Source organism: Pseudonaja textilis, chromosome 2 (assembly GCF_049901715.1).
Source record: "Pseudonaja textilis isolate UNSWEBS1 chromosome 2, rPseTex1.2, whole genome shotgun sequence".
In the NCBI taxonomy this organism is placed as follows: domain Eukaryota; kingdom Metazoa; phylum Chordata; class Lepidosauria; order Squamata; family Elapidae; genus Pseudonaja; species Pseudonaja textilis.
The window spans coordinates 242360894-242382502 of NC_141991.1; the positions used below are offsets into that span (position 1 = coordinate 242360894).

Consider the following 21609-nt stretch of genomic DNA (forward strand, 5'->3'; position numbering starts at 1 on the left):
CAAGACTGTCCGGCAGGGAGATGAACAGTTGTCTGCCACATCCATTCGTCTCCGCCACCCAGTTTTTTATCCCCAGAGCTGGGGTAGGGCTTCGCTATTAGCAGTGGCTCTTCCATCCCAAGGACCGGCCCATAGATTTCCACTGTTCCCCTTTCCTCTCCCTTCTGCACATCCACGCGTCAGGCACTGGACCCAGCTGGTCCTCCTCTTCCTCATCAGCCACCTCTAGACCTGGGGGCTGTTGACTCTCCATCTGAGGGCTAATGGACGGCCCAAGCTCTGCCTCTGTCTCTCTCTCTGACAGCTTCATTCCCTCTTCCACCTTGGAGCTCTCAGGTTGCCTTTAGGCTGACCCTCACTCCCACACCACTTCCTCATCCTCTGATTCGGCTGCTGAAGTGGCCGGCGGCCAACAGGCCACAACAAAAAGTTTCGTGCACCAAACCAAGCCTTATTTATCCAATAATCTTGATTAAACAATCAAGTTTAAGCACATTGGATGAACACAACCATCCATAATAAATAGAACACTCCAACATTAAAGGCACTCCAACATTCTACAAATATTTATGGTGACAGTACTGTGCCCAAGTCAAATCTTATATTTGGAAAATTATGATGATAGAAAATACAATTCTTCCAGACATAAATTACCTCTCAGTTCTTCAGTTAAGGTTATGTTCCTTAAACCGATGATGCTTAAAATAAATTCACTCATTTGCATGTACACTTATTGGAAGTATGTGCTGTTGAGCCATATTTACATTTCAGAACTCTAGACATTAAAAAAAAAATCACCCTAAGTAATTACATTAACTTCACATTGGATATTAATCAGCATGACAGGAAAAAAGAGTATTGTGGAAAACTTTGCAACCCTTCAATTTAATTCTGCTTCAACACAGCAATTCTGTTTGCAATTATTTGGCAAAAAACCAATATAGCAATCATAATTAGAAATGAAATTCATTTAAGGTATGATCTCAAAAGCTTGAGATTTTGACTGGAAAGTATAGTTGCTACACCAAAAAGGCTCAGCACTTTGATTTACCAATCATGATTTCGATATTATTAAGAAATTATTGTCCCAAAAGTGCTTTTTCAAAAGGCAACTGGACTTTTGTTTTCAAAAACTGGACTTTTGTTTTGTGAAAAACAAAGTCCAGTTGCCTTTTGAAGAAGCACTTCTGGGACAACCATGACCTGGATGACTGAGAATCTCCACAGACATTAAGCAGTTCTTATTTCCCAAAAGAGTGGCCATTGGAAAAGAACATGTGCTAAGAAGATAATCTGAAAGAGGGATGAGGGGGGGAAAAGAAGCAATTAGCAACTAGAGCAAACTAGTGCATAATTGGATTTATTTGGTTTTAACTGATAACACTGTATGATTTCAATTATTGTTTGTAAAACATGATTTATGATAATGATACACGCTACTATGATTTCCTCAACCGATCTTAGTGAAAACAAACCATAAACTCTAGTAGAGCTTTTTAACACCATTTCTAAACCAACCTAATTTTCCTTTGGAGCATGCTAATGCCTAACAGTTTCCACTGGTGGAATCCCAAATCACAAGAAATTCAATCAGTTCCAGGCATAATGATCCAAACAAAATAAGCCCATCTAGTCCCCCACAATCTCTCAACAGCATGACATGGAAGGAAACAGACTGTTCTAGATCGGTGGTTCTCAACCTTTACTTTACCACGGACCCCCTTTAAATAGCTTTTGTGGCCACGGACGATGGCCACAGACCCCCAAGACTTAACTCAAGATTTAAATCATAACATTTCTTCAAGCCTTCATGTACCTCCTGCGATGAGCCCCTCCCACCAGGGGTCTATGGACCACAGGTTGAGAACCATTGCTCTAGATGTCTATGAAGATTCTTAGTCATGCAGGTCATGGTTCTCCCAATGGTTTTTTTTAAAAAGGCAACTGGACTTTTCGTTGTTTGTTCGTTGCCGCGAGCTGCAGGCAAACTTACCTCACTGCACATGTGCGCACCTCACAGCTGATTTTTCTGCTGGTTGCAGGCCTTTTCCGGCTTCCCAGAGGCTTGGAAAAAGCCTCTGCATGGCTTTTCAGGATGAATAGGCCTGTTACATCACTTCCTGTAATACTGGAAGTGACGAAATGGGCATATTATTTGTCCTGAAAAGCCTTGTAGAGGTTTTTTCCAAGCCTCTGGGAGGCCAAAAAAGGCCTCAAACCAGCCCAAAAATCAGCTGTGAGGCACAGTGCAGATAAGGGGGTGGCAGGGGGAGATTGCGCATGCATGCACAGGGGGAGTGTGTGGGTGTGTGTGCATTACGTTCTGGGTGCTGGCACACGAGTGCGCGCACACTAACGCGCGCACAATTTTTGGCACAGGAGCCCAAAAAGGTTAGCCACTACTGCTCTAAAGTTCTTCAGAATGGTTCATGGGTGAAGTACACATAACAAAATTAGTCTAATGAGACTAATGTTACGCAGGAAATAAAAGCTGGAAAGGAAAAGAGAATAATAGTTTCTATGTATCAGTGTAACCCTGTACTGTACCCTAAGGAAAGTCAAGTATAGTACAGGCCAAAAAGAATATCAGCCATCCAAATACAGTATGTGCAGAAAAGAGATAGCTCCCTCTCGCATCAAATGGAAGTAGAAGAAGGTATCTTTTGTTATATGGTTCCAATAAGGAATCTGCCATTGAAATCAGCAAAACTACAACCACTGACATGGATAACACCTCCATCCTCAAAGCAATGGTTTTACTGCAACAACAACATGATGCTAGACATTCATCGGTGCACTAACAGCAAATGCATCACTGGGATCACCAGAGTGCTTCCTTCCATCTGAAGCAATCAATACAAAGCAGTAAGTAACTATTTAAAAATAAAAACAAAAAGGAAGAATTTTATGTTTTCCTAGAATTCTCATGGTTCCCCAAGCTCGTCTCTGGATTTGGGTGAGGAGTTTTAAGAGAACTATAATAAGCGCATGGATCCATGTGTACATTTCAGTTTCATGGATGCGAAAATAGATCATCTTACTAAAATACAATGGAAAAACGGGTTCTCATTTTGGGGCGGAGGAAAACCTGCCAAAATAAGTATGAGTTAATGGTAAGTAGACAAAATGGGGATCTCCTTGCCAGGAAAACAAGGTTGCATATGAATAGATCTGGTTACTGAAAAGGATGACATTCAAACAGGGTGAAGAATATCAGAGGGATGGAGAGGCAGACTTGGTATAAATTGGGAAGTAATGGTGTCCCATCAAGAGCAGGGCAGGGCAGGGCAGGGCAGGACAGAGAGATAGATAGACAAATAAATAGACAGACAGACAGACAGACAGACATAGACATAGACATAGACATATATTTAAAAGGGTGCTGGAGAAGATTCCTGCAAGTCCCTTGGACTGCAAGGCAATCAAACCGGTCAATCCCAGAGAACAACCCTGACTGCTCTTTAGAAGCGTTCAGATCCTGAAGATGAAACTCAAATACTTTTGGCCACCTAATGAGAAGGAAGGACTCACTGGAAAAGAGCCTAATGTTGGGAACGATTGATGGCAATAGAAGAAGGGGACAACAGAGAATGTGGTGGCTGGATGGAGTCACTGAAGCAGCAGGCATGAGCTTAAATGGACTCCAGGGGGATGGTAGAGGACAGGAAGCAGTGGTGGTATTCTTCCAGTTCAGCCAGGTTCTGCCGAGCCCGGTTCTGCCAAACAGTGAGCAGCGGAGACCGAACCAGTTCTCTCCGCTGCTCTGCTGTTGGATCCACTCGCCTGCCCAGGCTCCCATACTCACTTTTATCTGCTGAATTTGAACCACAGCTGCTTTGCACGGCACAGAAGAGTGCCACGCGGCAGCTGCTGAAGCGACCGGGATCGTGCAGGCTTGCAGGAGGTGAGTTAGAACGTCTCTGCACCTGCGCAAATGCCTCTGTGCCTGCGCAAAGTGCGCGTTTGGCGCATGCGCACACACAAAGTGTGTGCATGCACACAAAGCGTGCCCACCAAGCCATGCCCACCGAACCGGTGGTAAAAATACTTGAATCCCACCACTGACAAGGAGGCCTGGAGGAACCTTGTCCATGGGGTCACAATGGGTCGGACACGACTTCGCAACTAACAACAACTATCTATCTATCTATCTATCTATCTATCTATCTATCTATCTATCTATCTATCTATCTATCTATCTTTCTCTCTATATATATAATATGTGTGTTTGCGTTAATAAATATAAATATTTTTTCTTATATATAATTCTCTTCTCTTCTCTTATCTCAAGGATAGTCAGAAACCGCCCAAAGTCCTCATTCAGGACACAAATGAGCAAGCTCACATTATCCCATCTCTGACACTTTATGCAAAGACCCAGTTCTCTGGAAAAGGATCTTATGATGGGGAAAAGTGAAAGGAAAGAAAAGCAGCAGAGCAAATGAACCGAATTATGGCAGTTAATGGGTGCAATTCTGGAAGACCAGCTGAGGAGGGGGGGGGGCAAAATCCTCATGGAGGAAATGCATCTCTGTGGTCGGTGGGAGGTGAAACTGACTTGATGGCACATAATCGATCCATCGATCGATCCAAGGGAGGCGGTAGGAAACCTGCTTGAAGAGATCCAGAGAGAGAGAGAGGGAGAGGAAGAGGGAGAGAGAGAGAGAGAGAGAGAGAGAGAAGGCTGTCTCGAAGCACCCGGAGTGGTGGGAGGCCAAATGAGTGGATTTCTCCAGAAAATGACATCTTGCTTCCCAGATAAGGCAACTCGCATGAACTCACCCTGAAAATAATCCTAAAAAAAAAAAACAGCATCAAAACGACACTTGAGAGAGGAGATAGAAGGGGATAAGGGGTAGTAGTGTTGTTGAAGCGGTGCTTATAAATCCTTCCAGGTTGTAAAGACACACAGACACACACAAATTCCCGCTTCTGAAATGGGGGGGGGGGAGAGAATCAAACGAGGGGGTGAAGGAGAAAAAGCGGGGCGGAGGAAGCCCCGGGATCCTGCTGTCAGCAATGGAAACGAAAAGATGAAGCAAACCATAAGTCACAGAGGGAGCCTGGAGGCTGCAGACGGTTATCTTCTTCCCGAATGGCAACCTTAACGCAGCCTTAAACGGGAGTCGGGCTGCTACACACACATATACACACACACACACACCCCACACGGACTACTACCTGCTTCGTCCGCGGGGAGCACCCTCCCGCGTCTCCTCCTGCTGCAAGAAGGTCGCCTTGAGCCTCCGCGACCGCCCTCGCCGGCTCCGCTTCCTGCTCGCCCCTCCGCCGGGGCTCAACGCAGCCGCCGCTGGAAATCAGCTGACGGGACTGGCCGCGGCCACCACGGCTGCCGCAAGTGTCGCAAAAGGCGGGGTGCTTGGCGGCAGCCGCCTTCTGGCCCGCGAGAGGCTGGTAGCCATGGAGACGGGGAGGCGTGATGGAAAGAGGAGGGTGGGGTGGGGGGTCCGTGATGATGCATCGTCGCATCGATGCCTCGCCTTCCGTAGGGTGGGGAGGGGGGAAAGCGAGCGCGGGTTGAGGGAGGGAGCAGAGTGAAATATATCGATAAAGGAGATTATTTGTAGCTCAGGGTTAACTGAGGGGGGAGAGATCCTTGGTGCTTTCTGAGCTTGCTTGGGTTTTTTTGTTTTTGCAGACGTTTCGTTAGAATAGAATAGAATAGAATAGAATAGAATAGAATAGAATAGAATTCTTCTATTGGCCAAGTGTGATTGGACACACAAGGAATTTGTCTTGGTGTAAATACTCTCAGTATACATAAAAGAAGATACATTCGTCAATAGTCGAGAATCATCAGGTACTATACTTAATGATGGTCATAGGGTACAATAAGCAATCAAATCATACTATGAAACAATATAAATCGTAAGTATACAAGCAGCAAAGTTACAGTCATACAGTAACTGTGGGAGGGGATGGGTGATAAGGAGTAATGAGAAGATTAACAGTAGTAGTAGTAGTGCAGACTTTGTAATAGTCTTTGTTGTACCCAGCTAGGTAGCATCGTCAGTGCTAGACTGAAATGTTCATGGGGCGGGAGATGAGACATGTAAGGGAGCACGTCTGGGAGGGATTCCTGGGAGGATAATTTGGGTTCCAGCAATTTAATGCTTGCTGATATCAAGCTGATTCTCAGATTCCACAAACCGGTGCAAAAGGGATAGGATAGGATAGGATAGGACAGGACAGGACAGGACAGGAACAGAACAAGAACAAGAACAGAACAGAATAGAATTCTTTATTATCCAAGTGTGATTGGACACACAAGGAATTTGTTTTTGGTGCATATGCTCTCAGTGTACATAAGAAAAAATAAAATGCATTCATCAAGAATACTTGGAAGCAAATAAAACAATATAAATTGTAAAGATGGAGACAAAAATAGGTGTCTATGGAGATTCTCAGGCATCCAGGTCATGGTTGTCCCAAAGATGCTTTTTTCAAGAGGCAACTGGACTTTTCTGGTTTTTTTCTTTGAAGACGTTTCACTTCTCATCCAAGAAGCTTCTTCAGCTCTGATTGGATGGTGGGGAATGGAAGGACTCCTTCCAGACAGTGAAGAAGCTTCTTGGATGAGAAGCAAAACATTTCCAAAGAAAAACCAGAATGTCCAGTTGTCTCTTGAAAAAAGAACCTGTGAGATAAAGATAAAGATTTTAGCTTGGCTGCACTGATTATGCTGTACATATTTTAACTGTTGCTATCTGCTCAAAGTCATGGTTTCAAGCTAGACAGCCATATACATTGAATTAAATTTCCACTGTTTCACTGAAGCTGAGATTCAAGTAATGAATGCCATAATTATGGCATTTCTGTCATTCTTCTGTAGTTTACAGTTTGAATTTTGATATGCTCCAAGAGCTAATCACAGTATTAAGTAACGAATTGCGTAAAACAACATATACAATAGTAAAAGCACCACCTTTACTGATGCTATTTAATTTTCTCTGGCAAATGTTCCCAGATGTAAAAGGATCCTAATAAAAGCAAATTAGCATACCACAAAGGTTTAAGCCTCACCCTCTACCCCTCCCCTCTCTCTCTCTATATATATATATACATACATACATACATACATACATACATACACACACACACACACACTACGGAATCTCACCAAAAGACCTGTATTTCTAATTCAGGGGTCTTCAAACTTGACAGCTTTAAGAGTTGTGGACTTCAACTCCCAGAATTCCTCCTTCAGTCATGTTGCCACAGGAATTCTGGGAGTTGAAGTCCACGAGTCTTAAACTTAACCAAGTTTGAAGACCCTTGTTCTAATTCATACATCGCATGCCCTCAACCAAGATGGCAACCTTGCTCCTTTCCAGAACCTAAAAGGCCCCAGCCCTTGATGAAGTCGACTTCCGCCTGAAAACAAGGAGGCCTTCCGCTCTCCATCTTCCTCACCCCCAACTTCTTACAAGCAGCTCACCATAGAGAGGCACCACGCTTAGACCGGCGCCGTTCTGCGCCCAATCGCCTCCGTTCTTTTTTTTTTTCCTTCACGCTTACCGGAAGTCGGCTCTGCCCAATCTTTTCCCTCTCCCCCCCGCCCTCCCTTCACCACTCTATCCCTTGAGCCTGAATGACTCGCTCGGGGAAAGGTTAATGAAGGAAGGAGCGGGGAAAGGGGCCGAGCTGCGCGCGCCTGCGCAAAAAGATGCTGTGGTGCATGCTGGGCGTGCGTCTTCCTCCTCTTCCTCCTCCTTCCCGCCGTGACTGTGCAGATACCGGGCAACGAATTGCCGGCGCTTTTCCTGCCGTTTAGCCTCCCTCCCGCCGCCGCCCGTGACCGTCGCTGCCGGGATGGTCGGGGTGAAGGTGATCGCTAACGACGCCGACTTCCAGAGCGAACTGAGCGCCGCCGGCTGCCGGCTGGCGGTGGCCAAGTTCACCATGAGAGGGTGAGTGAAGGAGCCCCATTCGCCGCCCTTTCGGGGTCTCTCTCCGCGAGGGGTTTTCCCTCCCTTACACGGAGCAGCAGACCAGCGTCGAAGGGTTCGCACGAGCGGCCTTGCAAGCGCCGCGGGTCGCAGTGGAAGGAGGTGGCTTTTTCGGGGCGGCGTACGTGTGCGTGTGTTGAGGCGGTGTCTTATGGGTTGTGGAATCCTCTCTGGGTAGCGAGGAACCATCGAGGAATAGCCGGAGTATCATTTGGAGGGAGGGGGGACCGTTCGCTGCAAAATGTGTGACTCCAGTATGAATAAAGTCAAACTAAGCCAGAATCGAAATAGAGTTGGAAGGGACCTTGGAGCTCTTTGGGGTTGTTTCTCTGTGTCATATATAATATATGTGGGTATATACATAATTTTGTATTTATTTTAGTTATCTTATGTTTATGTAGCAAAGGGGTCTTCAAACTTGACAGCTTTAAGAGTTGTGGACTTCAATTCCCAGAATTCCTCCTCCAGTCATGTTAACTCAGGAATTCTGGGAGTTGAAGTCCACAAGTCTTCAAACTTGGCAAGTTTAAGACTTGTGGACTTCAACTCCCAGAATTCCTCAGCAAACATGACTGGAGGAGGAATTCTGGGAATTGAAGTCCACAAGTCTTAAACTGTTCAAGTTTGAAGACCCTTGATGTAGTGTATGCTGGAGGTGGTGACCCTTTAAAAGCGGTATGCAACAAAATTTCATTTTTAACGTGGGCTAATTACATTCAAAGTGACAATAAATTTATTCTATTCAATTCTAGTCCAATCACACACACACACATACACACAGGCAGGAGAACCTATACAATTTGAGTCCAGTCTCCTCTTCAACTGATTAGCATTCAAACCGAGACTGGAGTCATAATACCATGTGTGGGGCGAGGATTGGTTCAATAAAGTGCAAAAGTCTGAAAGAATTGTAGAATGAAAATCGGTAAGGTGGAAACCCCCCTCTCTTTGCAACTTCTCCTTGGAAAGTAAGGCTTAAGCCAGTGTTTCTCAAACTTGTCAGCTTGAAGATACGTGGACTTCAATTCCCAGAATTCTCCAGCCAGTCACATCCTTAAACTCAAGGTTGAGAAACACTGGTTTAAGCTTTATTTCTGTCCAAGAAGGACGTTCCCTCCTTTTCTCTTCTGCTTTCTAGAGAAAGAAATGGCTTTTGTCTGCTCCATCTTTGGAACTCTGAGTGAAAGATATTAACTGGTACTCCCCATTCTGTTGGGAAAGGGCCTTCTGTCAGCCATACTACCCACTGATCAATGTCTTTGCAGGAGGCAGTATCTTAATACAGGAAAGCATGCAAGGAGATGGGGGTAGAATCAAAATTGGACTTTCATATGTGGCAGAATAAAGCATAGGGGCTTTGAGCCTTTCCACAATACAGCAGTGCTGAAAACTATGCTTCTCAGCAGGCTAGGCTTCTGGTGACGTCAACTTTGGTGACTTTTTAGCAGATGCAAAGGACACTCATAATCTTGGGGAGTGTGAGCACTAGGAGATAAAGCCCAGTCAGCTAGCCAGACAACGGAAGCCAGTTATGAATTGGTCACTACCAAAGCAAATAGGCAACTTGGCAGAAGAGATTCCAGGAGAGAGAGCAGAAAAAAAAATGACAGCACCCAACTTCCCAAAGCCTCGGGAAAAATAAACTAAATCTCCTTTTTCCCCACCAAGAGAATGATGGTAGAGGAACCAAAGATTGCTGAATGTGGAGATGAGTTGGAGAAAAACAGCTGCAAGAAAAGTCCTGGAGTGGTATGAGCTGACATAGCAGCCCAGGCCTCAGTTGTTTGGGCTGGTCCTGATTTCTATGCAGGGCATAGGGAATCCCATTATGCTTTTCCCAGAGCTAAATAATGTGATAAGAGGAGACCGTACCTCTTTGTAGAACATTTTCCATTTTACTCCCAAAAGCCCATCCATGGGGCTCTGATTGACTTCCGTCATCTGCCTATTTGGAGGCAAGAACTCCAAAGGATTGAAAAAACACTGCAACTTCATTTTTATTTTCAGTATTGCAATGGAGAAGGTTCTCTATTTCTCTGATCTGTCCACAGGCTAGGAATGCTTGGAAAATATTTTCCAGCTATCCTCCTCTTCTGATCAGAGACTTTTTTTTTTAAAGAAAAGCTGTTCAGAGAAGTAATCAGACTGGACTAGAAATCTTATCTATAGCACCCAGGAAGAAGGAAAGAAAGCACTGACTCCTCTTTTAATAACAAAGTCAAAACCCCTATCTTTTTCCAAACAGGAAGGAAGGAAGCATACATTGGGGCTCCCAAGCTCAATAGTTGAAACATCCAGACAGTAACCAGGCAGAGCAGGTAAAAATACTGAAGTAAATTTCCTTCAGTATGACCTGAAGCAGTAGACATTTTGCCACAGTGGAAAATATACTTTCCAGAGCAGATGGTTGCTGATGAGTTGGCTTTGCAGGAATGTAGATCTCAGAAAAGAGGCAGGTTTATGCCATCTCTTAAAATTCATCTTAGAATGAAATGTAAATAAAGCATTTATGGGACTCAAGCATAACAGAATGCATAAACTTGCAATTATTGTTCTCGTTTATGGTGCCTAAATAAAGTAGAGATAACAGAGCTGTTTTGATCTTTGGATCTCAGAATAGTTTCAATAGATAGCAGGCCTTTTTAAGAAAAATATTACAGTCAATTAATTGAAATCATTATGCTGGATGACCTTGTAGTTAATTTTGCCTGCTCATGTCCCAGTCAGGATCCAATCCTCTGGTTTACATACAGGAGCATTCAATTTCAATTCAAAGCTTACCTTTTTGTCTGACATCAGCACCCAATGAGCTAACAACTCCTCTTAGGGCCCATCTAGGAACTCAAAGGAAATGGTTATATCTACTTATCAACCTCCAACTTTTTTTGTCTCCTTTTTTGAATCTACCCGATTATTATGTAAGTCTTATATTTGGAGTCACCATTAACACAGAAGAAAGGAAGTGACTCCTACCCCAGAAATACTAGAGATCCTAATATATAGAAAGCTGACTCTTATAAAGCTGTCAAACATGATTGCTGCTCTGGGCTTAGTTCTATGTGCTGGCCTCCAATGTAGGCTTCTTATAGGGGCTTCCTCTTCTATTTCAGAATCAGATCAGAAGACAAAATACGGCAATTTAAAACCTTTGCATTGGATAGCTAATCTCGGCCATCTTGACACAGAATGGCCAATTATGGATGTTGTACAAACTGGGGAGTTCACTTCCAAACCAAGCCAGAAGTTGCAACACAATCATTATGTGTTTAGTTGTGCTAAAAGCACAACTCAGGCTAACTAAATCTCTTAGGATGGAACATTAAAGCCATCAGACAGTTTACCAGTAACATTCTTTCCTATAAGTCAGTCTTTGATAGTCTTAACTAAGACTTAGTTTGTGGCAAAGGTGGTATTCAGCAGGATCTGACCAGTTCTAGAGAACTGGTAGCAGAAATTTTGAGTAGTTCAGAGAACCGGACAATACCACCTCTGACTAGCCCCGCCCCGTCCATTCTCTGCCTCCCGAGTCCCAGCTGATTGGCTCGGTCTTCTTTTGTTGCCCTGCACAGGAGAATGGAGCTGGAAAGCAGGTTAGTGGGGTGGGGAGGGAATGGGGATTTGCAGTAACCTTCTCCCTGGAGTGGGGTGGGAATGGAGATTTGCAGTATTCTTCCCCTGCCATGCCCACCAAGCCACACCCAGCTACTTTACAATTCTGGAAAGAGATATTAGCCTAAATGGTATCAATGAACACATCCGGCCATGCCTTTTTTTCTGGTATTATTAGGCACTGCCAAGGTTTTCTCACAAACTTGGTGAACCACCAGTGAATGCTTTGGCCGCAGTTCAGTTGAACTTGGAGATAACTTTATATCTTATATTTCCGGTATAACTGATTAATAACAATCTCTGCTGTCATCATTTAAAAGTGTGGTGCTGGCTGAAAGCGTTTTTGGAAGAGATTAGGATAAATTTGTGTTGGAGGAAATTGTGCTGTTGGATTTTGGCCCCAACATCTCAGTAAATTTCTGTTTGGATGGGGTGGGGTTCTTTGAAAAGCGGTGGCTGAAAATAAGCGAGTAGGAGCTAGTAACATTATTGCATTTTTTGTGGCCTGCCTAAGAAACCCAATAGATCATTCTTTAAATTCCATGGATGAAAGACAAGATGTGGGCAGCGTAAATTAAAATGCAGTTGGCTGCTGCTGGATACAGAATCATAGACTTGGAGGGGAGGGGTTGATAATTTGGTTTCTGACAAGTATTTTTGATGAAATGCCCAGAATTTTAAAACATTGGCTGTGTGGTTGGATTTTAGAGATGTTATCCGCAACATCTGGAAGGCACCTGCCTGTTCCTTGACCCTGATCAATTTCACAATAGGTTCTTGGACTGTGTACTCAAGGAAGTGAATTGCAATTCAGCTTCTATAAGGGAAGGGAAGACTTGAGGATTCTATAAAGGGAGGAAAGACTTGAGGATACCTACGTAGAAACATGTCCTGGGACATAGAGAAGCTTAAGACAGAAAGAACCTTACAAAATAGAAGGAAAGGTGAGCAATGAATAAGACGGAAAGGCCAGAGGCCCAAGAAGTGAGGAAGGTGAAGAATTAATTAGATACTAGGCAGATACAGGTAGTCTTCGATTTATGACCACAATTGAGCCAAAAATTTCTGTGAAGTGAGATATTTGTTCAGTGAACTTTGCCCCATGTTACAACCTTTCTTACCACAGTTATTAAGTGAAACAACTGCAGTTGATAAGTTAGTAACCCGGTTGTTAAGTGAATCTGGCTTCCCCATTGACTTTGCTTGTCAGAAGGTTGCAAAAAGTGACCTTGGGACACAGCAATGGACATAAATATGTGTCGGCATTCCATGAAACCTCCATTCCAATCAGTAACTCCGAGACAGGCATAATCTCAAAAGTACCTATATTAGAATAACACCTGGCACATCTGTGGAATCTCGGAACTAAAAGTTTCCTGGATTTCCCACAATGTCCCAAACTACAAACCATCCCCTTTTTCCTCATCATCACATCACATGAACCAATCCCAAAGTAAGTTTTTCCTGCGCCATACTCTTTGACCTTGAACTAACAAAAGAATTCTATTTTGTCTACTAAGAGCTACTCAATAAAAATCACCACCCTCCCACTTTCTCAATCTATGTGGCAGTGTTGAATAAGGTTTCCAAAGCTTATAATATGAACCAGTTGCCAAGCATCTGAATTTTGGTGACATGATCATGGGGATGTTACAAAGGCTGTAACTGAAAAATGTTCCCAAGTCACTTTTTTCAGGGCTGTTATAACTTTAAATGGTCACTAAATGAAATGTAAGTCAAGGACTATCTGTACTTTGTATAAAGTAAGTAAAGGCAACGGTGAATGCCCATTTTGAACTATGCAGGAAAGAAAATATCCTAGGAAGTGTGTCAAGAGACTACTAATTCACTAGTGGAAAGTTTGATAATATGAATCTTGGGATAGGAAGAAAATGAAAAATAAAGCCAAGCAATGAGTCCAGTTTATTTTCTGTTGCATGATAAAGCATAGTTTATAGATCATCACTGTAAGGTTATGTAGACTGAATCAATGAGGTTAAAGTTGAGAGGTACAATTAGGGGTACATTAGTGCTTAAAAGTTTGTGAACGCTTTTGAGTTTCCAATATTTTTGCATAAATGTTGTCTACAACAGGATCTGTTCTCCACACAGATCCTAAAATTAGATAAAGAGATTCCAAATGAACAAATGAGCCAAAAACACTATAGTGTACTTGTTCATTTGTTTATTGAGGAAAGTGACAATCACTCTTTTTAATTTTAATTTTTATTAAACCCAAACAAAAACAAAAAATACATTAAAAACATTGAACATGGTACAATCCTCCTAACCCACATCTTTGTCTTACATTGCTAAATCACATATAAAATAATCATAATAATAATACATGTTTACATTTTATATATTATATATTATACACACCCACACACACATACATACATATACATATACATACACACACACACACACATTAAATCATTTCTTATTGCCTTGATCCTCCTCTTATCTAACCAACTTATTCCATATTTTATAATAGTCCAATTCATCCTTATTTTTTAATTCCTTAGTCAATTTGTCCATTTCTGCGCACAGCCAAATTTTCCTAATTATTTATACTTTTGTTTGGAGTTTCTTTACCTTTCCATTGTTGTGCGTAAGCCAATCTTGCAGCTGTGATTATATGAACTATTAAATATATATTGTCGTGACCATCACTCTTAAGTAGGAATGCTGCAATGGTCATAAGTGTGAAGACCAGACATAAGTCATTTTTTCAGTGCCATTGTAACTTTAAACAGTCGCTAAACGGATATTTGTAAATCAAGGACTACCTGTATTCTTTGTTCCTTTGTTATAGTCTGTGAATTATTCTGTTACAGACCAGACACACATTGAGTAATTGCAGCAGGAGAAGATAATTGATGCATCTGAAGGGTTGACTTTTCTTGTGGTCTGTTGTAGAGTAGAGAGACTAGACTTGTCATACTTGCTATTCTGCATTATTTGGAGTGAGAAACTGCTCCCTGTTCTACAATAGAACCATATTTAAAACAAATCTTTGTTTTTGTATTCCGTTGCCTTTGTGCACTCTACAGATTCTATTAGTTTAAAATCTAGCTTCGTTTTTTTCCTTTAGTTAACTTGTTCAAATATAGGTAGTCCTTGACTTACGACCATCATTGAGCCCAAAACTTCTGTTGTTAAGTGAGACATTTGTTAAGTGAATTTTGCCCCATCTTACAACCTTTCTTGCCTCATTTGTTAAGTGAATCACTGCAGTTGTTAACTTAGTAACCTGGTTGTTAAGTGAATCTGGCTTCCCCATTGACTTTGCTTGTCAGAAGGTCACGAAAGGGGATCACATGACCTTGGGACACAGCAATGGTCGTAAGTATGAACCAGTTGTCAAACATCTGAATTTTGATCACATGATCATGGGGAATGCTGCAAAGTTCGTAACTGTGAAAAATGTCATAATTCATTTTTTTCAGTGCTTTTGTGACTTTCAACGGCCACTACATGAACTGTTGTAAGTCGAGGACTATCTCTGCTTACAGTAAATGACTAAATATATTATTATTGAGCATTCTTTCCTTTTTAAATGTCTAACTTAACTGAGATTTGCCATCTTATTTTTCACTGCCAGTTTTATTCTGATAAAAATAAGTATAGCTATAAATATACAGGTGGTCCTGTACTTACGTGTCTTTTGCCCCATTTTATAACCCTTTTTTTGCCACAGTTGTGAAGTAAATTACCACAGTTAAGTGTCATAACCTTCACAGGTTATGGCCCACCACTTGGCTTGGCATCAACTGTAATAAAATGGTAGTCGGAGAAGGTAGGAAACTGTATATTCTATTTTTCTTCAACTGAGCTTGATGTTGCCTCTAGATATTTTTTTTCAGCTTTATATACATGGCAGTGGAGAAATGCTTTTTCCAGTACCAATCATCATCTTCATTTATTCTTTGTTCCAGTTTGTATTATCAACTGAATCTCTAGGATGACTGTAGCTACCTAAATGGCAAACTGTGTTGTTCAGTTGTGTGTTTTCCTTTCTTTTTTTCTTGGCAGATGTGGTCCTTGTTTGAGGGTAGCTCCTGCTTTCAATGCTTTGAGCAATAAATATCCCCAAGCAACATTTTTGGAAGTTGATGTACATCAGTGCCAGGTATGTAGTGCTATGTATGCATATTTGGCTGATTGTGAATGAATAACTCTCACAGATTTAGAAATGGCAAATTTCATTTAGGAACTAACTGACTTCAATAAACATAATTACCATAATGGAAGACTATAGATTTGTATATCAGGAAGTCAATCATGGCTTATTATTGATAAAACTCTTAAAATATATTAACTATCCAACCATCCATGCATTCTTCGGTAAAATATCTACAATAAATTGTCTAACTCATCCTTGCTGCCATAATAAGCTTGCAAAGACCTGTTCTTTTTCTATTTATACTATTTATACTAATTTTGTCTTTGCTTTAGCTAATTCGTTAACTGTGGTGTGGAATCGCTTAGTTATGTTTAAATAGGCCAACTTGACAAAACCCAGTTAAGAGTAATTAGTTAATCATATTTGAGAACCACAACAGTCAGAAATCAATGTAGCTGGTCTTTTAACTTCTGCAGTAGAATACTGTGTCCAAATAATGGAATTACATTATATTCCAGAAAGAAGCAATTTCCTAACATGGGTATTGCAACCACAAAATTTTGCTAGTGATCCTAAACCACCCCACCTTTCTGGGGACTATCAACAGATGCTGGTAGCATGTGCGCAGCACAAGTTAGGCGAGTCTGTCTGTGTTAATTTCCTGTTAGGAGCCCTGCTGGCTCAACAGTTAAAATGCAGTATTGCAGGCTAACTGCCCACTGCAAGTTCGATCCTGACTGGCTCAAGGTTGACTCAGCTCTTCCATCCTTCCGAGGTTGCTAATTGAGGATTGCAATGTGCTGACATTTGTAAACTGCTCAGAATGTTGTAAAGCAATATGGAGTGGTGTATAAATCTCAGGGCTATTGCTATTGCTAAGTTCCTCAATGTCAGGCCATATTGGGCTGTATAGATTAAAGTCAGCACTTTGAACTGTATCTGGAAACATGGAAACTAATTGGTAACCAGTGCAGCAACTGTGAGATAAGTGCTATAAGAAGCCACTTTGCTCGAGCACTTAAGCACCAGGCTAGAAACCAGGAGGCCTGAGTTCTAGTCCCACCGTAGGCATGAAAGTTGGCTTGGTAACCTTAAGCCAGTCTCGCTCTCTCACCTTGTTTTGTGGGGAGAATAGGAGGAAGGAAGAGTATTAGATATCTTTGCCATCTTGATAACTTATAAAACAAAAAAACACTTTGAATTGCTAATGCGCCAGCCAGTTTATTTTGTACCAATTACCGTTTCCAAGTGCTCCTTACGGAGCACATTGCACTGATCCAAGAGAGTAATAAGTGTGCAAATGAGTGTGGCAAGGGGCCTCCCGCTGCAGGTAGGGTCACAATTGATACACCAGCTGCAGCTGAGCCAAGCTGCCCATCCCATCCCCCATCCTCCAGCTGCCTTTTAAAATGTTTCTATGCCGTGCTAATTACTGGTTTTTCTCAATGTTAGGGGACAGCTGCCACTAACAATATATCAGCAACTCCAACATTTCTTTTCTTCCGGAACAAAGTGCGAATTGATCAGTATCAAGGTGCAGATGCGGTGGGATTAGAAGATAAAATCAAACAGCACCTAGAAAATGATCCTGGAATCAATGACGATGCCGATATTCCAAAGGGATACGTATGTGCATCTTACTTGATCATTATTTTAATCGGCTAATATGGTACACCACGTACCAAGAATGTTTCTTTCGGGGGGGGGAGGGGGGGGGGCGGCAACGTTTGCAGATAAACGAATGCTGTTTTTCCAGCTTCAAAGGTTTCTGAGGTTTCAGAATATTAGAACATTTTCAATCACAATCCCTTTCCCTCCCTCCATCCGTTCTCCCTCTATCTAAAGGCCTGATCTGTATGCCATTCTTTGCTAGTTATTTCTTTCAGTGATTTTCACTTGAATATACAACCTTTGTTTTTATGACCTGCAAAATTGATCTGTAATAATGTTATTGGGAGTCTGGATCTACTGAAATTCTTGTGAAAGATCCATTCACCCTGAAATCTGTTTGGTAGCCTCAACCCTTAAATATTTATAGGTGGTTCTTTTGGGGGGGGGAATTTTGTTTATTTTTTGTTAAATTTGGGGCACAGTCCTCTTGAAGCATCTTGCTTGGGTAGGCATCCTGAAAGCAGTTAGCACTCCCTTTTTAATTCTGTTGAAAATCCAAAGAGGAAATTATTTCTAGTGAACTGTCTTTTGAGAATGTGGTTCTTTTTGAGGCACCCAACTCAGCATCTTTTGCCATCATTATGATTTGTAATAGTTACAAATGATACTGGAAGAAGTTTAAAGTTTCCATGGATTCAGGCGAATGGGAATATTATTTATTTATTAACTTATCTCACAATACAAAGTAGGCAGAAGAATGTTGGCACCTGGACCTCATTTTTATAATCCTTGACATTAAAACTATTTAATAGCAAAATTTAAAATAATGTAGGAGCAAAGCCATACAGGTCGTCCTCAAGTTGTGAGCACAATCGAGCTCAAAATTTACGTTGAGAAGTGAGAAATTTGTTCAGTGAGTTCTGCCTCCTTTTACAACTTTTCTTGCCGCATTTATTAAGTGAATCCGCGCAGCTGTTAAATTAGTAACACCGTTCTTAAGTGAATCTGGTTTCCCCATTGACTTTGCTCATCAGAAGGTAACCATGGGGGAATCACATGACCTCAGGACACTGCAAACCCTCATAAACGTGAGTCAGCTGTCAAGCCTCCGAATCACGTGACCATGGGGATGCTGAAACGGTCCTATGTCACTTTTTTCAGTGCCGTTGTGACTTCGAACAGTCATTAAATGAACTATTGCAAGTCAAGAACTACCTTTGTTATAGAAGCAAAGCATGAGCTAGAATCCTCATTGGGATTCTTGGTTTTTTATATATATCTGTTTTGCTTTTATTTATTTATTTTTAAAGAGTTTTGGTATCAAGGGACATTTGAAAGCTCTATCATTCTTTCCTTCCAAATGCCAGTTGTCTCAAGTGGGACAGTTCTTTCCTCATTTAGCTGCAGACATAATAACCATGTTGAAGTGAGCAATGCTGAAGTGCGTGCTTTATTTTTATAACAGTCTTCCGACCAGTCAGGATATATTACTATAAACTGAACAGATGGTGGCTTAACTAAACTCTTATTCATAAAAGAAAGGAAGGAATATGACTACCACATAAATCTCCTGAAAGGAAATTCCCTGGAGAAGGTTGGCTATCCTTACACAGTGGAAGAGGAGAAATTTTTTTGTTGGTACAAGTAGTCCTCAACTTACAACCATTCTTTTGGTGCCTGTTCAAAACCACAATGGAACTTGAAAAAAGTGACTTATGACCCGTTTTCACAGTTAACAATCGCTGTGGCATCCCCACGGTCAAAATTCAGCCACTCGGCAACTGGTATGTACTTACGACAGTTGCAGTGTCCCAGGGTCCTGTGATCACCTTTTGCAACCTTCTGACAAGCAGTCAGTAGGGAAGCCTGATTCATTTAACTGCCATGCTCCTGTTGGAATCTGATTCCGAGGGAGAGATGGAACAGCTGACAGGGAGTGGGAGTGTGGCTCCTGTGGATGTGGTGGAAACTGGGAAAGGGCACCGGCCAGCTGGGCATTCAGAGGAAGACCCAGGCCCGTCTCCTCTTCATCCTAGGGCATGCAGGGAGGAACAGAGAAAGGAGCAATGTGAGTTACGTGGGTTATGGGGGAGAAAAGGGCCCTGATCCCCTTCATTAGCTGTAGCCGGGAAAACAGGATAAAGAGGGTGTTTGTGCACAGCTCCTTGCTGGAAGCAAAGCATGAATTATTTTGGTTTCTCAAGTCTCAATCTGAGTTCTGGCGTCCTCCCAACTGTGTGTATTTCGTTATCTTTTGAAGTCTTCAATTCCTTATCCTGCCCTGTCTTGTTAATTGCTGCAGCAATGGTTTTTATTTATAATTTCTATGTACTTTGGGTTAGGATGGAATTTATTCCCTTTAAAAACTGTTCTTGGGAGAGTTTTTTCTCCAGCCGATGATAACTGGATATTGGGGGCCAAGTTGGAGGTATTAAAGGGATTTTACCTATTTTGTGACTTTGTTGCTTTTGTGCCATGGCCCAGGTCATCACATTTAACCATGTTACTAACTTAACTGCAGTGATTCACTTAACTGTGGCAAGAGAGGTCATAAAATGACAAAGCTCATTTAACAACTGTCTTGCTTAATAACAAAATATTGGGCTCAACTGTGTTTGTAAGTCAAGGACTACCTGTGACATGGTGTTTGGCTTATCCGGAAAAGAACAGATCTGAATTCTGTACAAAGTAATCTCCAGGATCAAGATCAATCCACCTTAAGAGAATCTATTATTCAGTAAGATTGATTGTACATATTTAGTGGCCTAAAGACTTCATCGATAATTATAATGCACAGCCACCAATTATCATTTGTTCCTATACCAAACCGAAACCAAGCAAGCCATATTAAGCCTTGTTGTTATGAGCATTTAATTTAAAAATTAAATGGAACATAACCTCATTCTGATTTTTAAAAGATGCAAATGTTTTGTGGGTTTTTCTGTAAAAGGAAAGAGCCATCATAGCTTGGCAGAAACGTCAGTACAGATACAATCCTGATCAGGGAGAGGGGCAGCATCTGTACTGTAGTTGAAGAAATCTTTGCTCCTTTGTAATTCTTACCCATCAGTCTCATGGATCCAGAAATGAAGAATTTATACAGGATTTTTATATTTTGTTTTGTCAAACTCCGCCTTTGGAACTGGTTCCAGGGCTGAGAGGTAATCGCTGTCAGCAAACGCTTATTACGTTTTCCTTATTCAAGTCTTACCTCTGGATTCCTGAATGTTGCTAATCACAATCTTGTATGACAGCAAGAATGACACACGTGTGTAAATGAGAACCTTAATGTGACAAAACACTCAACTAGAGCTGTCACTTTCATTGCAATTTCTAAGCAGTGTTTGATATTCTGTTCCCCTTAAAAGGGCTCCATGTTTTGTTTTGTTTTTGTAAATTTTATTTGAGTTTTCACAAAGAGAAAAAAAATACAAATAAAACATCTTTTAAAAGTAGCATAATCCCGGGTTACATTTCTTCGTACAGACAAATATTCAGGTTCATGCTCATTTTTATATTCTATTCCATATCTTATTACTATTTTACATTTTCTGCATAGCTTCTCCCCTCTTTTAATTTTCTCAATTTTATTTTAATTATCTCATCTCAATTCAAATCATTGTATTTATATTTTTTGTCTGTCCTGTTTCAATTATCTATTATCTTTTCTCATTAAACAAGATTTCTCCTGTAGTTACTGATTGGAGTATGACACCTTTATATCTTTTCCCTAAAATTGTAACATTCAATATAATGCATAACTTCCATTTGGATTCTGCTTGGTACATTCTTAAAATACACACTGTATTCTTAAAAAAAGAAAAAAATTATAAATGTATATAATTAAAACAGCATTCCATTCCAATTCAATTCTATCATTAATATTAATATTCATTAAAGTCTTAACATCTTTAACATTACTTTTCAATTAAATATCATACTTCTATGGGAACAATTATAAGCTTTCCATAGTTAATCCCCCCCCCTTCACTTATATTTTATAAAACATTAACTAATTAAAATGTTCCCGTTCCTTCCTAATTCAATTTTCTCATTTATTTTATTTCACTTATTTTATTCACAAACGTTTCACTAAATTACACTAACTATTTTATCCCTCATTTTAATCATACATTGTTTCCAATTTTCTAAAGTTATCTCTATTACTAATATAACAATACAATCTTATGTACCTTTACAGAATCCCTTTTTCACTTAGATTTTCACCCATTATCTCTAAATAGGCCCTGTTTCTCTATATCTTGTTCCGGTCCTTTGTAACTTCTTTTC

The 21609-nt window shown here is 41.2% G+C and overlaps 2 protein-coding genes across 7 annotated transcripts in view; one reads left to right on the plus strand and one right to left on the minus strand.

Moving 5' to 3' along the window:
• Window positions 1–7532, minus strand: part of WDR7 (WD repeat domain 7) — a 247568-nt gene extending 240036 nt beyond the window's left edge. For 3 of the 5 annotated variants that reach the window (XM_026715277.2, XM_087927447.1, XM_087927446.1), the window contains exon 1: window positions 5182–5350. The gene's annotated coding sequence lies outside the window, so the exon portion shown is untranslated. Of the gene's footprint in view, window positions 1–5181; window positions 5457–7459 lie in introns of those variants that run through there. The other 2 variants (XM_087927448.1, XM_026715294.2) reach the window with 2 other exon arrangements.
• The window catches only part of TXNL1 (thioredoxin like 1), a 29117-nt gene continuing 14913 nt past the window's right edge, over window positions 7406–21609 (plus strand). Inside the window, exons 1-3 of one of the 2 annotated variants that reach the window (XM_026715305.2) lie at window positions 7406–7931; window positions 15618–15714; window positions 17161–17334. In XM_026715305.2, coding sequence (XP_026571090.1) covers window positions 7834–7931; window positions 15618–15714; window positions 17161–17334 — 369 coding nt within the window. In that variant the 5' untranslated portion in view covers window positions 7406–7833. The remainder of the gene's footprint in view (window positions 7932–15617; window positions 15715–17160; window positions 17335–21609) is intronic. The other variant, XM_087927449.1, reaches the window with a different exon arrangement.